Below are 14,425 nucleotides of genomic sequence, written 5' to 3' on the forward strand. Positions count from 1 at the left end.
AGTTTGAAACACATATATAAATCTATCTATATTCACAGGTGGGACACAGGAACACAACTACAATGGCGCGTAACTAATATGGCGCGTAACGACTTACGCGCGCGGGGGGCTTAGGGGGGGGCGAAGCGCCCCACCAACTAGGTGTTGGGGTGGCGCTTCAAAGGTTCAGCGATATGTATTTCATAGTGAAGCTGAAAAATAAAGAAGAAAAAGAAAACTGAAAAAAGAAAAAATATAAAAAACTAAAAAATGCTAAAAAGAAAAAACACTCAAAGAGAAATTACAGACCGGGACACAAATGACGACCGGGACAGAGGGAATATAAATAACGACCGGGACATTCAAAGAGAAATTACAGACTGGGATACCGGGACACAAATGACGACCGGGACACAGGGAATATAAATGACGACCAGGACACAGGTATTTAAGAATATCGTTCAAAGCGTTATGTTTCAGGTTCTAGGTCCGAGAGGCTCCAGGTTTGAACCTTGGCCTTAGCATTAATACAAAAGAAGAAAAAAACTAAAAAAGGTAAAAACTACAAAAAACTAAAAAGAAAATATATATATATATATATATATATATATATATATATATATATATATATATATATATATATATATATATATATCTATCTATATATATAAAAATAAGTTGTCTGTCTGTGGATGTGTGGATGGATGTGTGGATGGATGTGTCAGGTGACGTCATGTTTCGGCTGACGTCATGAAATTAGTTGCCGTCATTTTTGCTTTGAAGGTGACGTCATTCAAGTTATATAAGACATATGTTCGCCGTCATGTTTCGGCTGACGTCATGAAATTAGCTGCCATCATTTTTGCTTTGAAGGCATCATTTTTGCTTTGAAGGCGTGACGTCATTCAAGTTATATAAGACGGATGTTCATGTAGAATTCTATTAATGCTTAAGTTTATAATGACTGATGAAGATGCTCAAGAGTCTATGCCAGAAAACTTGCTGGTGATAGAGAAAGTCAGAAAAGAAAGCGTGCCGAGGAACTACCAGAGCAACGCGAAAGCAGACTTGCTGCTAAAAGAGAAAGTGAAAAAAGAAAGCATGCCGAGGAACTACCAGAACAACGCAGAAGCAGACTTGCTGCTAAAAGAGAATGTGAAAAAAGAAAGCATGCCGAGGAACTACCAGAGCAACGCAGAAGCAGACTTGCTGCTAAAAGAGAATGTGAAAAAAGAAAGCATGCCGAGGAACTACCAGAGCAACGCGAAAGCAGACTTGCTGCTAAAAGAGAAAGTGAAAAAAGAAAGCATGCCGAGGAACTACCAGAGCAACGCAGAAGCAGACTTGCTGCTAAAAGAGAATGTGAAAAAAGAAAGCATGCCGAGGAACTACCAGAGCAACGCAGAAGCAGACTTGCTGCTAAAAGAGAATGTGAAAAAAGAAAGCATGCCGAGGAACTACCAGAGCAACGCGAAAGCAGACTTGCTGCTAAAAGAGAAAGTGAAAAAAGAAAGCATGCCGAGGAACTACCAGAGCAACGCAGAAGCAGACTTGCTGCTAAAACAGAATGTGAAAAAAGAAGGCGGGCCGAGGAATTACAAGAACAGCAAGAAATCAGGCTTGCTGCTGATAGAGAAAGTAAGAAAAGAAAGCGTGCCGAGGAATCAAAGACCAGCAGGAAATCAGGCTTGCTGCTGATAGAGAATGTAAGAAAAGAAAGCGTGCCGAGGAATCAGAGCAATCTGAAAGTTATCGCCTGGCATTCAGGTACAACCCAGTCGATGATTATAGCTTGAGTAGCTGTGTTCAAATCGGGACAATGTCCAAAATTTGTCCCTATTGCAAGGCCTTGAAATTCAATGGTGAAACAATGGGAATGTGTTGCGCCTCAGGAAAAGTTAAACTTCCTCTATTGGCTGCACCACCAGAGCCATTGAAGACTTTCCTTACTGGAACTACGTCAGAATCTAAGCGTTTTTTGTCAAAAATCAGACAATACAACTCATGTTTCCAAATGACGTCGTTTGGAGCCCAAATCGAAAATCCAGATCAATTTATGTCTACTTTTAAAGTAAAAGGGCAAATTTATCATAAAGCAGGGTCCCTTCTACCATTATTAGGCGAGAATCATAAATTTTTACAATTGTACTTCATCAGTGATAGAAATTCTGAATTGAATGCACGTTGCGAAATTTCTCCCAACGTTGAAAGGACAATCGTTTCCCAATTGCAACATCTTTTCCACGAAAATAATAATTTAGTGCGTCTGTTCAAAACAGCCATCGATTTGATGCCTACTGATACTCATAAAATTGTTATTTCCGCTGACAAAACGCCTCCTGGCCAACATGTGCGTAGATACAATGCTCCGACTATCGACGAAGTGGCCATCGTTATGGTCGGTGATCAGTTTTTACCTCGAGATATTATTCTACATAAGCGAAACGCCCAGTTGTTAAGAATTGCTGAAACTCATCGATGCTACGATGCCCTACAATATCCTATCATTTTTTGGGATGGAGCCGACGGCTATCACTTTAATATTAAATTGATGAATCCAGCCACTAACAAAGAAATGAATAAGAAATGCAGTGCAATGCATTATTATTCCTATAGACTAATGATTCGGCAGGATGAAGAAAATTATATTTTAAAATGCCGTGAATTGTTTCACCAATTTGTCGTGGATATGTATGCAAAAATTGAATCAGAACGTTTGCTATATATCCGCCTGAATCAGACCAAGCTCCGCTCTGAACAATACATTCATTTGCGAGATGCAGTTATAAATGACGGTAATACCACAAACGTTGGAAGATTAACAATTTTACCTTCGTCATATGCTGGCAGTCCACGTCATATGCATGAATATGCTCAAGATGCTATTGCGTATGTTCGTCTCTATGGTCGTCCAGATTTATTTATTACATTTACATGTAATCAATCTTGGGACGAGATACTGCAGCTTTTACTTCAAGGACAATCGGCGGTTCATAGGCATGACATTACGGCACGTGTCTTCCGGCAAAAGTTGAAATCACTGATAAACTACCTTGTAAAACATGAAGTGTTTGGGTCAGTGCGATGCTGGATGTACTCAGTGGAATGGCAAAAACGAGGTTTGCCACACGCACATATACTAATCTGGCTACATAAAAAAATTACTTCAAACGAAATTGATGATGTGATTTCCGCTGAAATACCTGATAAAAATGTCGATAAGGGGTTACATGATATTATTGTAAAAAATATGATACATGGACCTTGCGGTGCACTGAACGAAAATTCACCATGCATGGCCAAAGGAAGGTGCACAAAGCAATATCCTCGACTTTTAGTACCCACAACAATTACTGGCAATGATGGTTACCCACAATATAGAAGAAGATCTACTGAAGATGGCGGTAAAACAGCAATAATAAAGAAGCGTAACGGTACCACCATCGAAGTAGATAACCAGTGGGTTGTTCCATATTCCCCTTTATTATCCAAAACATTTAATGCACATATAAACGTTGAATACTGTAACTCCGTAAAGGCAATAAAATATATATGTAAATACGTCAACAAAGGCAGTGACATGGCAGTTTTTGGCTTGCAGTCCGAAATCAAAGATTTCGATGAAATCGTAGAATATCAGGCTGGAAGATACATAAGCAGTAATGAAGCTGTTTGGCGAATTCTTTCATTTCCGATACATGAACGTAGTCCAGCTGTTGTTCACTTAGCGGTACATTTACAGAATGGTCAACGTGTTTATTTCACGGAAACCAACGTGCAACAAAGAGTCCTGAATCCACCGGATACAACATTAACAGCTTTTTTTTCGCTTTGCAAAAATGATTCTTTTGCGAAAAAACTGCTGTATACTGAAGTGCCTTCGTATTACACGTGGAATACTAAAAATAAAGTATTTGAACGTCGAAAACAGGGTAAGTCAGTCGACGGCCAACCTACCATCTTCAAAGATACCACGATAGGAAGACTCTACACCGTTCACCCCAATCAACATGAATGCTTCTTTCTACGCCTGCTTTTGGTGAATGTACCCGGTCCGACATCCTTTGAGTATTTGAGGACTGTAAATGGTACTATACATGACACTTACCGTAGTGCATGCCAAGCTCTGAATTTATTGGAGAATGACCAACACTGGGATAACTGCATCAATGACGCGTGCGAAACGTCAACCCCAAGTCAAATTCGTGCATTGTTTGGCATCATTTTAACAACTTGCTCTCCATCAGCTCCTACAGAGTTATGGGAAAAATATAAGTCAAAAATGTCCGAAGATATACTTCATCGAAAACAGTTAGAGACGTCAGACATGACTTTTGATTTTACACCAGAAATTTATAACTACACTTTAGTTGTTATAGAAGATATTTGCATAAGTATGGCAAACAAACCTCTTCAGGGTTTGGGAATGCCTTCACCTAACCGTATCGCTGCTGTTTCGACATGTGTAGAATTGGATCGTGAACAAAGTTACAGTACGAGTGATCTATTGTCGTATGTACAAAATAACATTTCCAAGTTAACGTCGGAACAAAAAGACATTTATGATACGATAATGCATTGTGTCGATAACAACGTTGGAGAAATTTTCTTTTTGGATGCGCCAGGAGGTACTGGTAAAACGTTTGTGATAAAACTGATTCTGGCATCAATTCGATCTAAAAATGATATAGCGTTGGCAATTGCGTCGTCCGGAATAGCCGCAACATTGCTGCCTGGTGGAAGAACTGCTCATTCCGCTTTGAAATTGCCTCTGAACTTGCATTCTACAGAAACTCCCACGTGCAATATTTCCAAATCATCTGGGATGGGTAAAGTATTGCAGCAATGCAAACTTATTATTTGGGATGAGTGCACAATGGCACACAAAAAATCGCTCGAGGCTCTGGATCAATGCTTGAAAGATTTAAGAGGGAATTCGAAACCCTTTGGCAGCACATTAATATTGCTTGCAGGAGATTTCAGGCAAACATTACCTATAATACCTAGATCAACTCCTGCAGACGAAATGAATGCTTGCCTGAAAAATTCTAATTTATGGGCACACGTAAAAACATTAAAATTAACTACAAATATGCGTGTCCGATTGCAAAACGATGACTCTGGTCAAACATTTTCAGATCAATTGCTAGCAATGGGAAACGGAAAGCTCCCAGTAGACTCAATTTCAGGACGTATACAACTACCTGCTGATTTCTGTAATTTAGTGACGTCCAAAAATGAATTGATTGAAAATATATTTCCGAATATTCTAAAAAATTATAAAAATAATAAATGGCTAAGTGAAAGAGCGATTCTCGCACCCAAGAATATAGACGTCCACGAAATCAACAATATTGTTTTGACCAAGATTCAAGACCAGGCAGTCCTTTACAAGTCAGTCGACACAGTTTTGGAACCAAATGAAGCGGTTAATTATCCATCTGAATTTTTAAATTCCATAGATCTTTCAGGGTTTCCACCACACGTGCTACAACTAAAAATAGGCGTACCAATAATATTGTTACGTAACATAAACCCACCAAAGCTTTGCAATGGCACTCGACTTGCCGTAAAAAAAACAATGGAAAACCTAATAGAGGCCACAATCCTGACAGGGCCTTTTGAGGGTGAGGCTGTTCTTATTCCTCGCATTCCCATGATTCCAACAGATCTGCCTTTTCAATTTAAAAGATTGCAATTCCCAATTCGATTAGCATTTGCAATCACCATTAACAAAGCTCAAGGTCAATCATTAGAAAAATGTGGTATTGATCTTAATACTGATTGTTTTTCCCATGGACAATTGTACGTTGCATGTTCGAGGGTCGGTAAACCTGACAATCTATTTATATGCAGCGAGAATTGGACAGCGAAGAATGTTGTATATTCTCAAGTTTTACGAAGTTAGTTGTATTTCGGAACAGACTGTTGTATATTCACAAGTTTTACGTAGTTAATTTGTATTGTATCTATCTATCTATCTATCTATATAAAAACGAGTTGTGTGTATGCATGTTTGTTTGTTTGTAAAAAGAACGTTTGCATATGACGTCATTATTAGTACATACGGCTTTGTATATGGACAGACAATGGGAAAGCCAAGAATGTTGTATATTCGCAATTTTTACGTAGTTTGAAACACATATATAAATCTATCTATATTCACAGGTGGGACACAGGGACACAACTACAATGGCGCGTAACTAATATGGCGCGTAACTAATATGGCGCGTAACGACTTACGCGCGCGGGGGGGCTTGGGGGGGGCGCGAAGCGCCCCCACCAACTAGGTGTTGGGGTGGCGCGAAGCGCCACCCCAACAGCTAGTATATATATATATATATATATATATAGATATATATATCTATATATATAAAAATAAGTTGTCTGTCTGTGTGTCTGTCTGTGGATCAGGTTACGTCATGTTTCTGTGTTGACTGACGTCATGAAATTAGTTGTCGTCATTTTTGCTATGACGGTGACGTCATTAAAGATATTTAACACATATATGTTCACGTAGAAATCTATTAATGTTTAAGTTTAAAATGACAGATGAACTTACCATGGCAAAAGCCGATGAAGATGCTCAAAGAGTCTATGCCAAAAAACTTGCTGCTGATAGAGAAAGTCAGAAAAGAAAGCGTGCCGAGGAATCAAAAGAACAGCAAGGAAACAGGCTTGAGGCTAAAGAACGCAAAATCGCGCAGTTAGATGAAGATCCACCTGGACAGCGAGAGTCAAAACGTATCAAAACTGAAAATGATAGCGATGATGATTGGGTTTGGGATTTTGACTTGGATAAGGTCATCAATGCCTATCAGATTTTAGTTAAAAAAAAAAAACAAAGGTTCGGCGATATGTATTTCATAGTGAAGCTGAAAAATAAAGAAGAAAAAGAAAACTGAAAAAAGAAAAAATGTAAAAAACTAAAAAATACTAAAAAGAAAAAACACTCAAAGAGAAATTACAGACCGGGACACAAATGACGACCGGGACAGAGGGAATATAAATAACGACCGGGACACTCAAAGAGAAATTACAGACTGGGATACCGGGACACAAATGACGACCGGAACACAGGGAATATAAATGACGACCAGGACACAGGTATTTAAGAATATCGTTCAAAGACAAATTTTTAATTGTAAGAAGACCGTTGAAAGAGAAACTTCTAATTGTAAAATGACTGAAGAACCTACAATGGCAACGGTACCACCATCGAAGTAGATAACCAGTGGGTTGTTCCATATTCCCCATTATTATCAAAAACATTTAATGCACACATAAACGTTGAATACTGTAACTCCGTAAAGGCAATCAAATACATATGTAAATACGTCAACAAAGGCAGTGACATGGCAGTTTTTGGCTTGCAGCCCGAAATCAAAGATTTCGACGAAATCGTACAATATCAGGCTGGAAGATACATAAGCGGTAATGAAGCTGTTTGGCGAATTCTTTCATTTCCGATACATGAACGTAGTCCAGCTGTTGTTTACTTAGCGGTACATTTACAGAATGGTCAACGTGTTTATTTCTCGGAAACCAACGTGCAACAAAGAGCCCTGAATCCACCGGATAGAAAATTAACAGCTTTTTTTTCGCTTTGCAAAAATGATTCTTTTGCAAAAAAACTGCTGTATACTGAAGTGCCTTCGTATTACACGTGGAATACTAAAAATAAAGTATTTGAACGTCAAAAACAGGGTAAGTCAGTCGACGGCCAACCTACCATCTTCAAAGATACCACGATAGGAAGACTCTACACCGTTCACCCCAATCAACATGAATGCTTCTTTCTAAGCCTGCTTTTGGTGAATGTACCCGGTCCGACATCCTTTGAGTATTTGAGAACTGTAAACGGTACTATACATGACACTTACCGTAGTGCATGTCAAGCTCTGAATTTATTGGAGAATGACCAACACTGGGATAACTGCATCAATGACGCGTGCGAAACGTCAACCCCAAGTCCAATTCGTGCATTGTTTGGCATCATTTTAACAACTTGCTCTCCATCAGCTCCCACAGAGTTATGGGAAAAATATAAGTCAAAAATGTCCGAAGATATACTCCATCGAAAACAGTTAGAGACGTCAGATATGACTTTTGATTTTACATCAGAAATTTATAACTACACCTTAGTTATTATAGAAGATTTGTGCGTACGTATGGCAAACAAACCTCTTCAGGATTTGGGAATGCCTTCACCTAACCGTATCGCTGCTGTTTCGACATGTGTAGAATTGGATCTTGAACAAAGTTACAGTACGAGTGATCTATTGTCGTATGTACAAAATAACATTTCCAAGTTAACGTCGGAACAAAAAGACATTTATGATACGATAGACTCAGTTTCAGGACGTATACAACTACCTGCTGATTTCTGTAATTTGGTGACGTCCAAAAATGAATTGATTGAAAAAGTATTTCCGAATATTCTAAAAAATTATAAAAATAATAAATGGCTAAGTGAAAGAGCGATTCTCGCACCCAAAAATATAGACGTCCACGAAATCAACAATATTGTTTTGACCAAGATTCGAGACCAGGCAGTCCTTTACAAGTCAGTCGACACAGTTTTGGAACCAAATGAAGCGGTTAATTATCCATCTGAATTTTTAAATTCCATAGATCTTTCAGGGTTTCCACCACACGTGCTACAACTAAAAATAGGCGTACTAATAATACTTTTAAGAAATATCAACCCACCAAAGCTTCGCAATGGCATGCGACTTGCCGTAAAAAAAACAATGGAAAACCAAATAGAGGCCACAATCTTGACAGGGCCTTTTGAGGGTGAGGCTGTTCTTATTCCTCGCATTCCCATGACTCCAACGGATCTGCCTTTTCAATTTAAAAGATTGCAATTCCCAATTCGATTAGCATTTGCAATCACCATTAACAAAGCTCAAGGTCAATCATTAGAAAAACGTGGTATAGATCTTAATACTGATTGTTTTCCCATGGACAATTGTACGTTGCATGTTCGAGGGTCGGTAAACCTGACAATCTATTTATATGCAGCGACAATTGGACAGCGAAGAATGTTGTATATTCGCAAATTTTACGCAGTTAATTTGTATTGTATCTATCTATCTATCTATCTATATAAAAACGAGTTGTGTGTATGCATGTTTGTTTGTTTGTTTGTAAAAAGAGCGTTTGCATATGACGTCATTATTAGTACATACGGCTTTGTATATGCACAGACAATGGGAAAGCCAAGAATGTTGTATATTCGCAATTTTTACGTAGTTTAACTCCTGCAGACGAAATGAATGCTTGCCTGAAAAATTCTAATTTATGGGCACACGTAAAAATATTAAAATTAACTACAAATATGCGTGTCCGATTGCAAAACGATGACTCTGGTCAAACATTTTCAGATCAATTGCTGGCAATTGGAAACGGAAAGCTCCCAGTAGTGGGAAAGCCAAAAATGTTGTATATTCGCAATTTTTACGTAGTTTGAAACACATATATAAATCTATCGATATTCACAGGTGGGACACAGGGACACAACTACAATGGCGCGTAACTAATATGGCGCGTAACGACTTACGCGCGCGGGGGGGCTTGGGGGGCACGAAGCGCCCCACCAACTAGGTGTTGGGGTGGCGCGAAGCGCCACCCCAACAGCTAGTATATATATATATATATATCTTCTATATATATAAAAATAAGTTGTCTGTCTGTGTAACGATGACTCTGGTCAAACATTTTCAGATCAATTGCTGGCAATTGGAAACGGAAAGCTCCCAGTAGTGGGAAAGCCAAGAATGTTGTATATTCACAATTTTTACGTAGTTTGAAACACATATATAAATCTATCTATATTTACAGGTGGGACACAGGGACACAACTACACAGGCGCGTAACTAATATGGCGCGTAACGACTTACGCGCCCGGGGGGGCTTGGGGGGCACGAAGCGCCCCACCAACTAGGGGTTGGGGTGGCGCGAAGCGCCACCCCAACAGCTAGTATATATATATATATATACATATATATTGTGATTCCTCGGCACGCTTTCTGTTCTTACTTTCTCTATCAGCCGCAAGCCTGTTTTCTTGCTGTTCTTGTGATTCCTCGGCACGCTTTCTTTTCTTACTTTCTCTATCAGCCGCAAGTTTTTTGGCATATACTCTTTGAGCAGCTTCCTCAGCTGTTACCATTGTAGGTTCTTCAGTCATTTTACAATTAAACATTTTTCCGTCCACGATCTTCTTACAATTAAAATTTGTCTTTGAACGATTTTCTTAAATACCTTTAATGGCGTCATCGTCATAACAAACATGACGACGACTAACTTCATGACGACATGATGACATGACGTCACTCGACAGACATAACCCATAGACAACTTATTTATATATATATATATATATATATATATATATATATATATATATATATATATATATATATATATATATATATAGTTCCTACATCGTTTTTTATTTAGGCATTGCTGTTGTGCTGCCTATGGTTATGTAAAGCCATTGTAGTAAAATAACTTAATTACAAACAGAAACACATTTACTTTTCTCGATTTTACTGATAGTAAAAATTAATATAGTTTCCACAAATTTACATATGACGTACTATTCATTCCTACGTGGTGTATTTGTAACCAACCCTTTGTTTGCTACGCTTTTTTGTCTTTTGGCTCCGTAATTACTTTCTATCATTTCACTCTCATCACTATTCATCATGTCTTCATCCAGTTCATCCTCATAGCCTCCAGTTTCTCGTGTAAATTCTCTTCCTGCTTCTTGCAAAGGTGTCCCAACTAGTTCACGTTCTTCTTTTATTTCTGTATCATTATATGGTATATTTACAATAGGATCTGTTGTTGGTTCTTGTGGCATATCTTTTTCCCTTAAGGGGTCTTTTCTGGGCGTTTCCACATCCTCTTTGCTCTCTGGCAAAGTAAAAGATGGATCAACTTCGTCAGCGTATCCTCCTTTTTCACTGTTAAATTCAACTCTGATCGGTTCCATCCTTGGTATAATTTTTTGTCACCCTGAAATAATATGACATAATCAATAAAAGACATTATAAATAAAGGGAAAGTTATATATAGCATGGGAGTATAAATGTAGGTCCCACCGTACAAAATATGCTTAAAACTCGTCTAAAACTCCGATCCAAGCGTAACCGGGTTAAGGGAACAGCAAAAGTGGGCTTCAAAGATATAACTCACTATTATTGACCAAAATGTCAGACCAACATAAACTTAAATGTGAACTTGAACTCTTAAATAACTCACTTGACACTTCACTTCCATAAAATCTGACTTGGATTTTTTTTTTTAACTAGCCATAAAACATATAAACCCACAAAAACTAAAGTCACCTCTTTCGTAAGCTTGTGGGGACGGCAACAAATCAGGGGAAGCATCGATCAATGACCACCCAAAGCTCATTTTGACACTATCCAGAAAGTAAAATTAATGAAAAAAGATTAAGTCAGCTAGTATGATAGCTCAACCAGTTTATTAGTGCTATAAGCCAATATGCTTTTGGGTCATCTTAAATACAGGAAAATAGAACATTTGTCGAACTGTCCGTGGTAACAACTGTAAGTAAGGAGCGACGTGGCTCATTAGTAACTGAGACTCTAAAAAACGGAATTTTAGTATAAATAGATATATAAAAAGAATCGGCTAGTTATACTGATTACTAATATATAACATTCATAAAGTTTAGTTTTACCCACCAAAGGCTACTAGCCTGAGAAAATTTGTCTGACATTCGAAAAAGGCGAAAACACCACCTTAAAGTCAAGGAATCTTAATGAAAATAATATTATCAGATTCAGCTATCAGAAAACCCCACTAAAGAGGTTTCAAGCTCCCATTTTCAACAATGTGGAATTTTGTATTTTTCCCCAGAAGAAACATCATGGATGCGTGTTTTTTCCCCGTGATAATTGTATCAAAGTAGTAGTCCTAGAATTTCGGCAGAGGGCTCATTCGAACGGAATTTAAAAGCTCTAGTGTCCTTTTTAGTGACGAAAAAGATTACAGGGCACCTATCTCCCTCCCATGCCCTTTTTTTCGCCAAAGTAGTTCGATCAATATTTTGATATAGCCATATTGTTCAACATAGTTGAAAGGTCCAGTATATTTGAATATAATATGACCCACCACAGCGTCTGGGAAAAGGTCTTAAAGTTATGAAATTTACCCATTTTTATTGTATAGCATTTGTTATTGGAAAAGATGCATACAGTTTTCGGATAGAGGGAGGAGGGTGAATTTTATGCTGTGGGATTTTCTATGGGGATAATTTTCCATGGAGAGAGAAGTTTCATGGGGGTGAAAGTTTTAGGGGTAATTTTTAATGGGGGAATTTGCCTTAATTCCTATATGAAATTCTTTTTTTTGTCTTACTTTTTCTTTACCGGAACAACTTTACACGTGGGGATGTTGATTGTAATCGACGGTTGAAATTTTCACCAGGATTGAATTGTCTAGAAGATTTTTTGTAAAGGGAAGTCAGATTTCCCGGTATAACTAAAAAGTAATGAGAAATTAAAAGAAGTTTTTCCACTGAAAAATAGGAGCAACGCTAAAACTCAAAACGAACATAAATTGTTATGGTTGAAATTGATTATATATGAAGGGGACTGCTCCCTTTTCAATACCTCGCAAAAGTTTTTTACGCAAAAGTTCGACTTTTGTCCCAGATATTCAACAACAACTCCTGAAAAGCAAGAGTCGGAAAATTAAAACAATAAAAAGATTTTTAAAAGTACTAAAAAAAACCTTAGCATTAAGAGGGCGGTTATTGCGTTAAACTTTAGCGTTATTGAGGAGGGGACAACTCCTTTCATATGCGTAATAATTTCTGTTCGTTTTAAGTTTTAATGTTGCACCTTACTTTCAGTTAATTTTTTTTTTATTTATTTAACCTGATAACTAGAGCCGCAGGCAATACATTATGACTATTCATACATTCTAAGAATACATTGGCTGTTCATGACGTAGGACAAACAGGAAACAGTATCATTAAAAAAAACGAAAAAAGAAAATAAAAAAAAAACGAGAAAAACGAGGGTAATGTCAGCCAGTGGACAGAAAAGAAGCGAAACCTTTTGAAGCAATCCCAAACAGAGTAGAAGAAACACTGAATAAACAAACAAAAATCCAAGCCAAAACTAGACCTACGTTGCCCGGGCAACGTGAAGTTTTGCAGCAACCTTTTTTCAGCTTCGCCGACTAAAGTGTTGCGAGAACAACACTTTGGTTTTGTTTCTTTGCTGTCTGTTAAACGCTGAAGTTGTCAACCGATCTCGATTTTGAAAATGGTATGTTCTTTGGCAACCTTGACGACGTTAGTCCTCTCCTTGGTCCGTTGGTGGAATCAACTAAGCGATCTGATTGGCCGTGCATTAGGGAGAATGAAGTAAAGGTCTATTTTGCTTATTCGCGTTATTACAACGCGCACCAAGGAAAAGATGAATCTGTAATAAGCTTTATATGCCGTATTACATATTTGACCAATGTTTCAGGGAACTTGTAAGTAAGAACCGGCTGTTAGGCTCGGTGATAAGGGGTTTGCAAATTTTACTAGTTGGTGTACCCCGACCTTCGAAATTTTTGTTCCTGATTTCAGACTTCCATTTTTGTGAAAATGGATCTCGAAGGTGAGCGTAGATCAAACACGGCTTACAGTGCTGGATGTTGGACATCCCAGATTCTGCATGTTTGAAAGGTGTCATGAAGGCAACCCGATCAAGAGACACAATAAATATACAAATGTATGAAGAAAGGGGAAAGTAACTGATAGTCCCGATTGTGATGGGTGAAAATGTTTTAAGTGTTAGCACGACATTTAGGAAATGTAGAAAAATCACATATTTAGAGGAGATAAAAACTTCTACAAACTTGTCCACATTTTATTTGATCTTAGACATGAAAAGGTTCAAAATGATCAAATGGTCAAAGAGTTCAAAGTTCAAATGATCCGTGGCGAAGTCCTGATGTTTGTGAGAGAAAAGACAAATTGGTTCTGTTATCTGTAACAGAAAGGGATATGGAATCGCCAGCAAAATGGTTAGCCAAGAATCTTGTGACGTATTACAGTTACCACAACCCAGTTATTGTCGCACTAGAGACAAGTTAGCCAAAACTGATTTTTCTTTTTTTCTTAGTTAGTTTCATTTGTAGTGTTTATACTAAGTGACTTTTAGGTATTTAATATAAATATTTCTCATATTCGAATATTGACCTTCTCTTCCTTCTATCTTTGCCTCCTATAAGTTATACATATTACAATATTTTCTACTGAACTTTTTTACCTCTTGAGTTTTATTGTTCCGTGTTCTTTTGCCCTGTTTCGCATAACCAACGAATATAATTCATCTTCTTCTATCTTGGATCATGTTTGCTTCTCTTGTAAATATTAGACGACTACTAGAGTTATATTTTTTTTAGA

The 14,425-nt window shown here is 37.8% G+C and overlaps 1 protein-coding gene across 5 annotated transcripts in view; it reads right to left on the reverse strand.

Annotated features, from left to right (window-relative positions):
- Positions 1-10,519: 10,519 nt before the first annotated feature.
- LOC136026308 (uncharacterized) overlaps positions 10,520-14,425 on the reverse strand; it is a 77,024-nt gene continuing 73,118 nt past the window's right edge. For all 5 annotated transcript variants that reach the window (XM_065702724.1, XM_065702725.1, XM_065702726.1 and 2 more), the window contains one exon: positions 10,520-11,007. In XM_065702724.1, the coding sequence (XP_065558796.1) occupies positions 10,586-10,984 (399 nt within the window). In that variant the 5' untranslated portion in view covers positions 10,985-11,007 and the 3' untranslated portion in view covers positions 10,520-10,585. The remainder of the gene's footprint in view (positions 11,008-14,425) is intronic.

This window comes from Artemia franciscana, chromosome 4, assembly GCF_032884065.1.
Source record: "Artemia franciscana chromosome 4, ASM3288406v1, whole genome shotgun sequence".
Lineage (NCBI taxonomy): Eukaryota > Metazoa > Arthropoda > Branchiopoda > Anostraca > Artemiidae > Artemia > Artemia franciscana.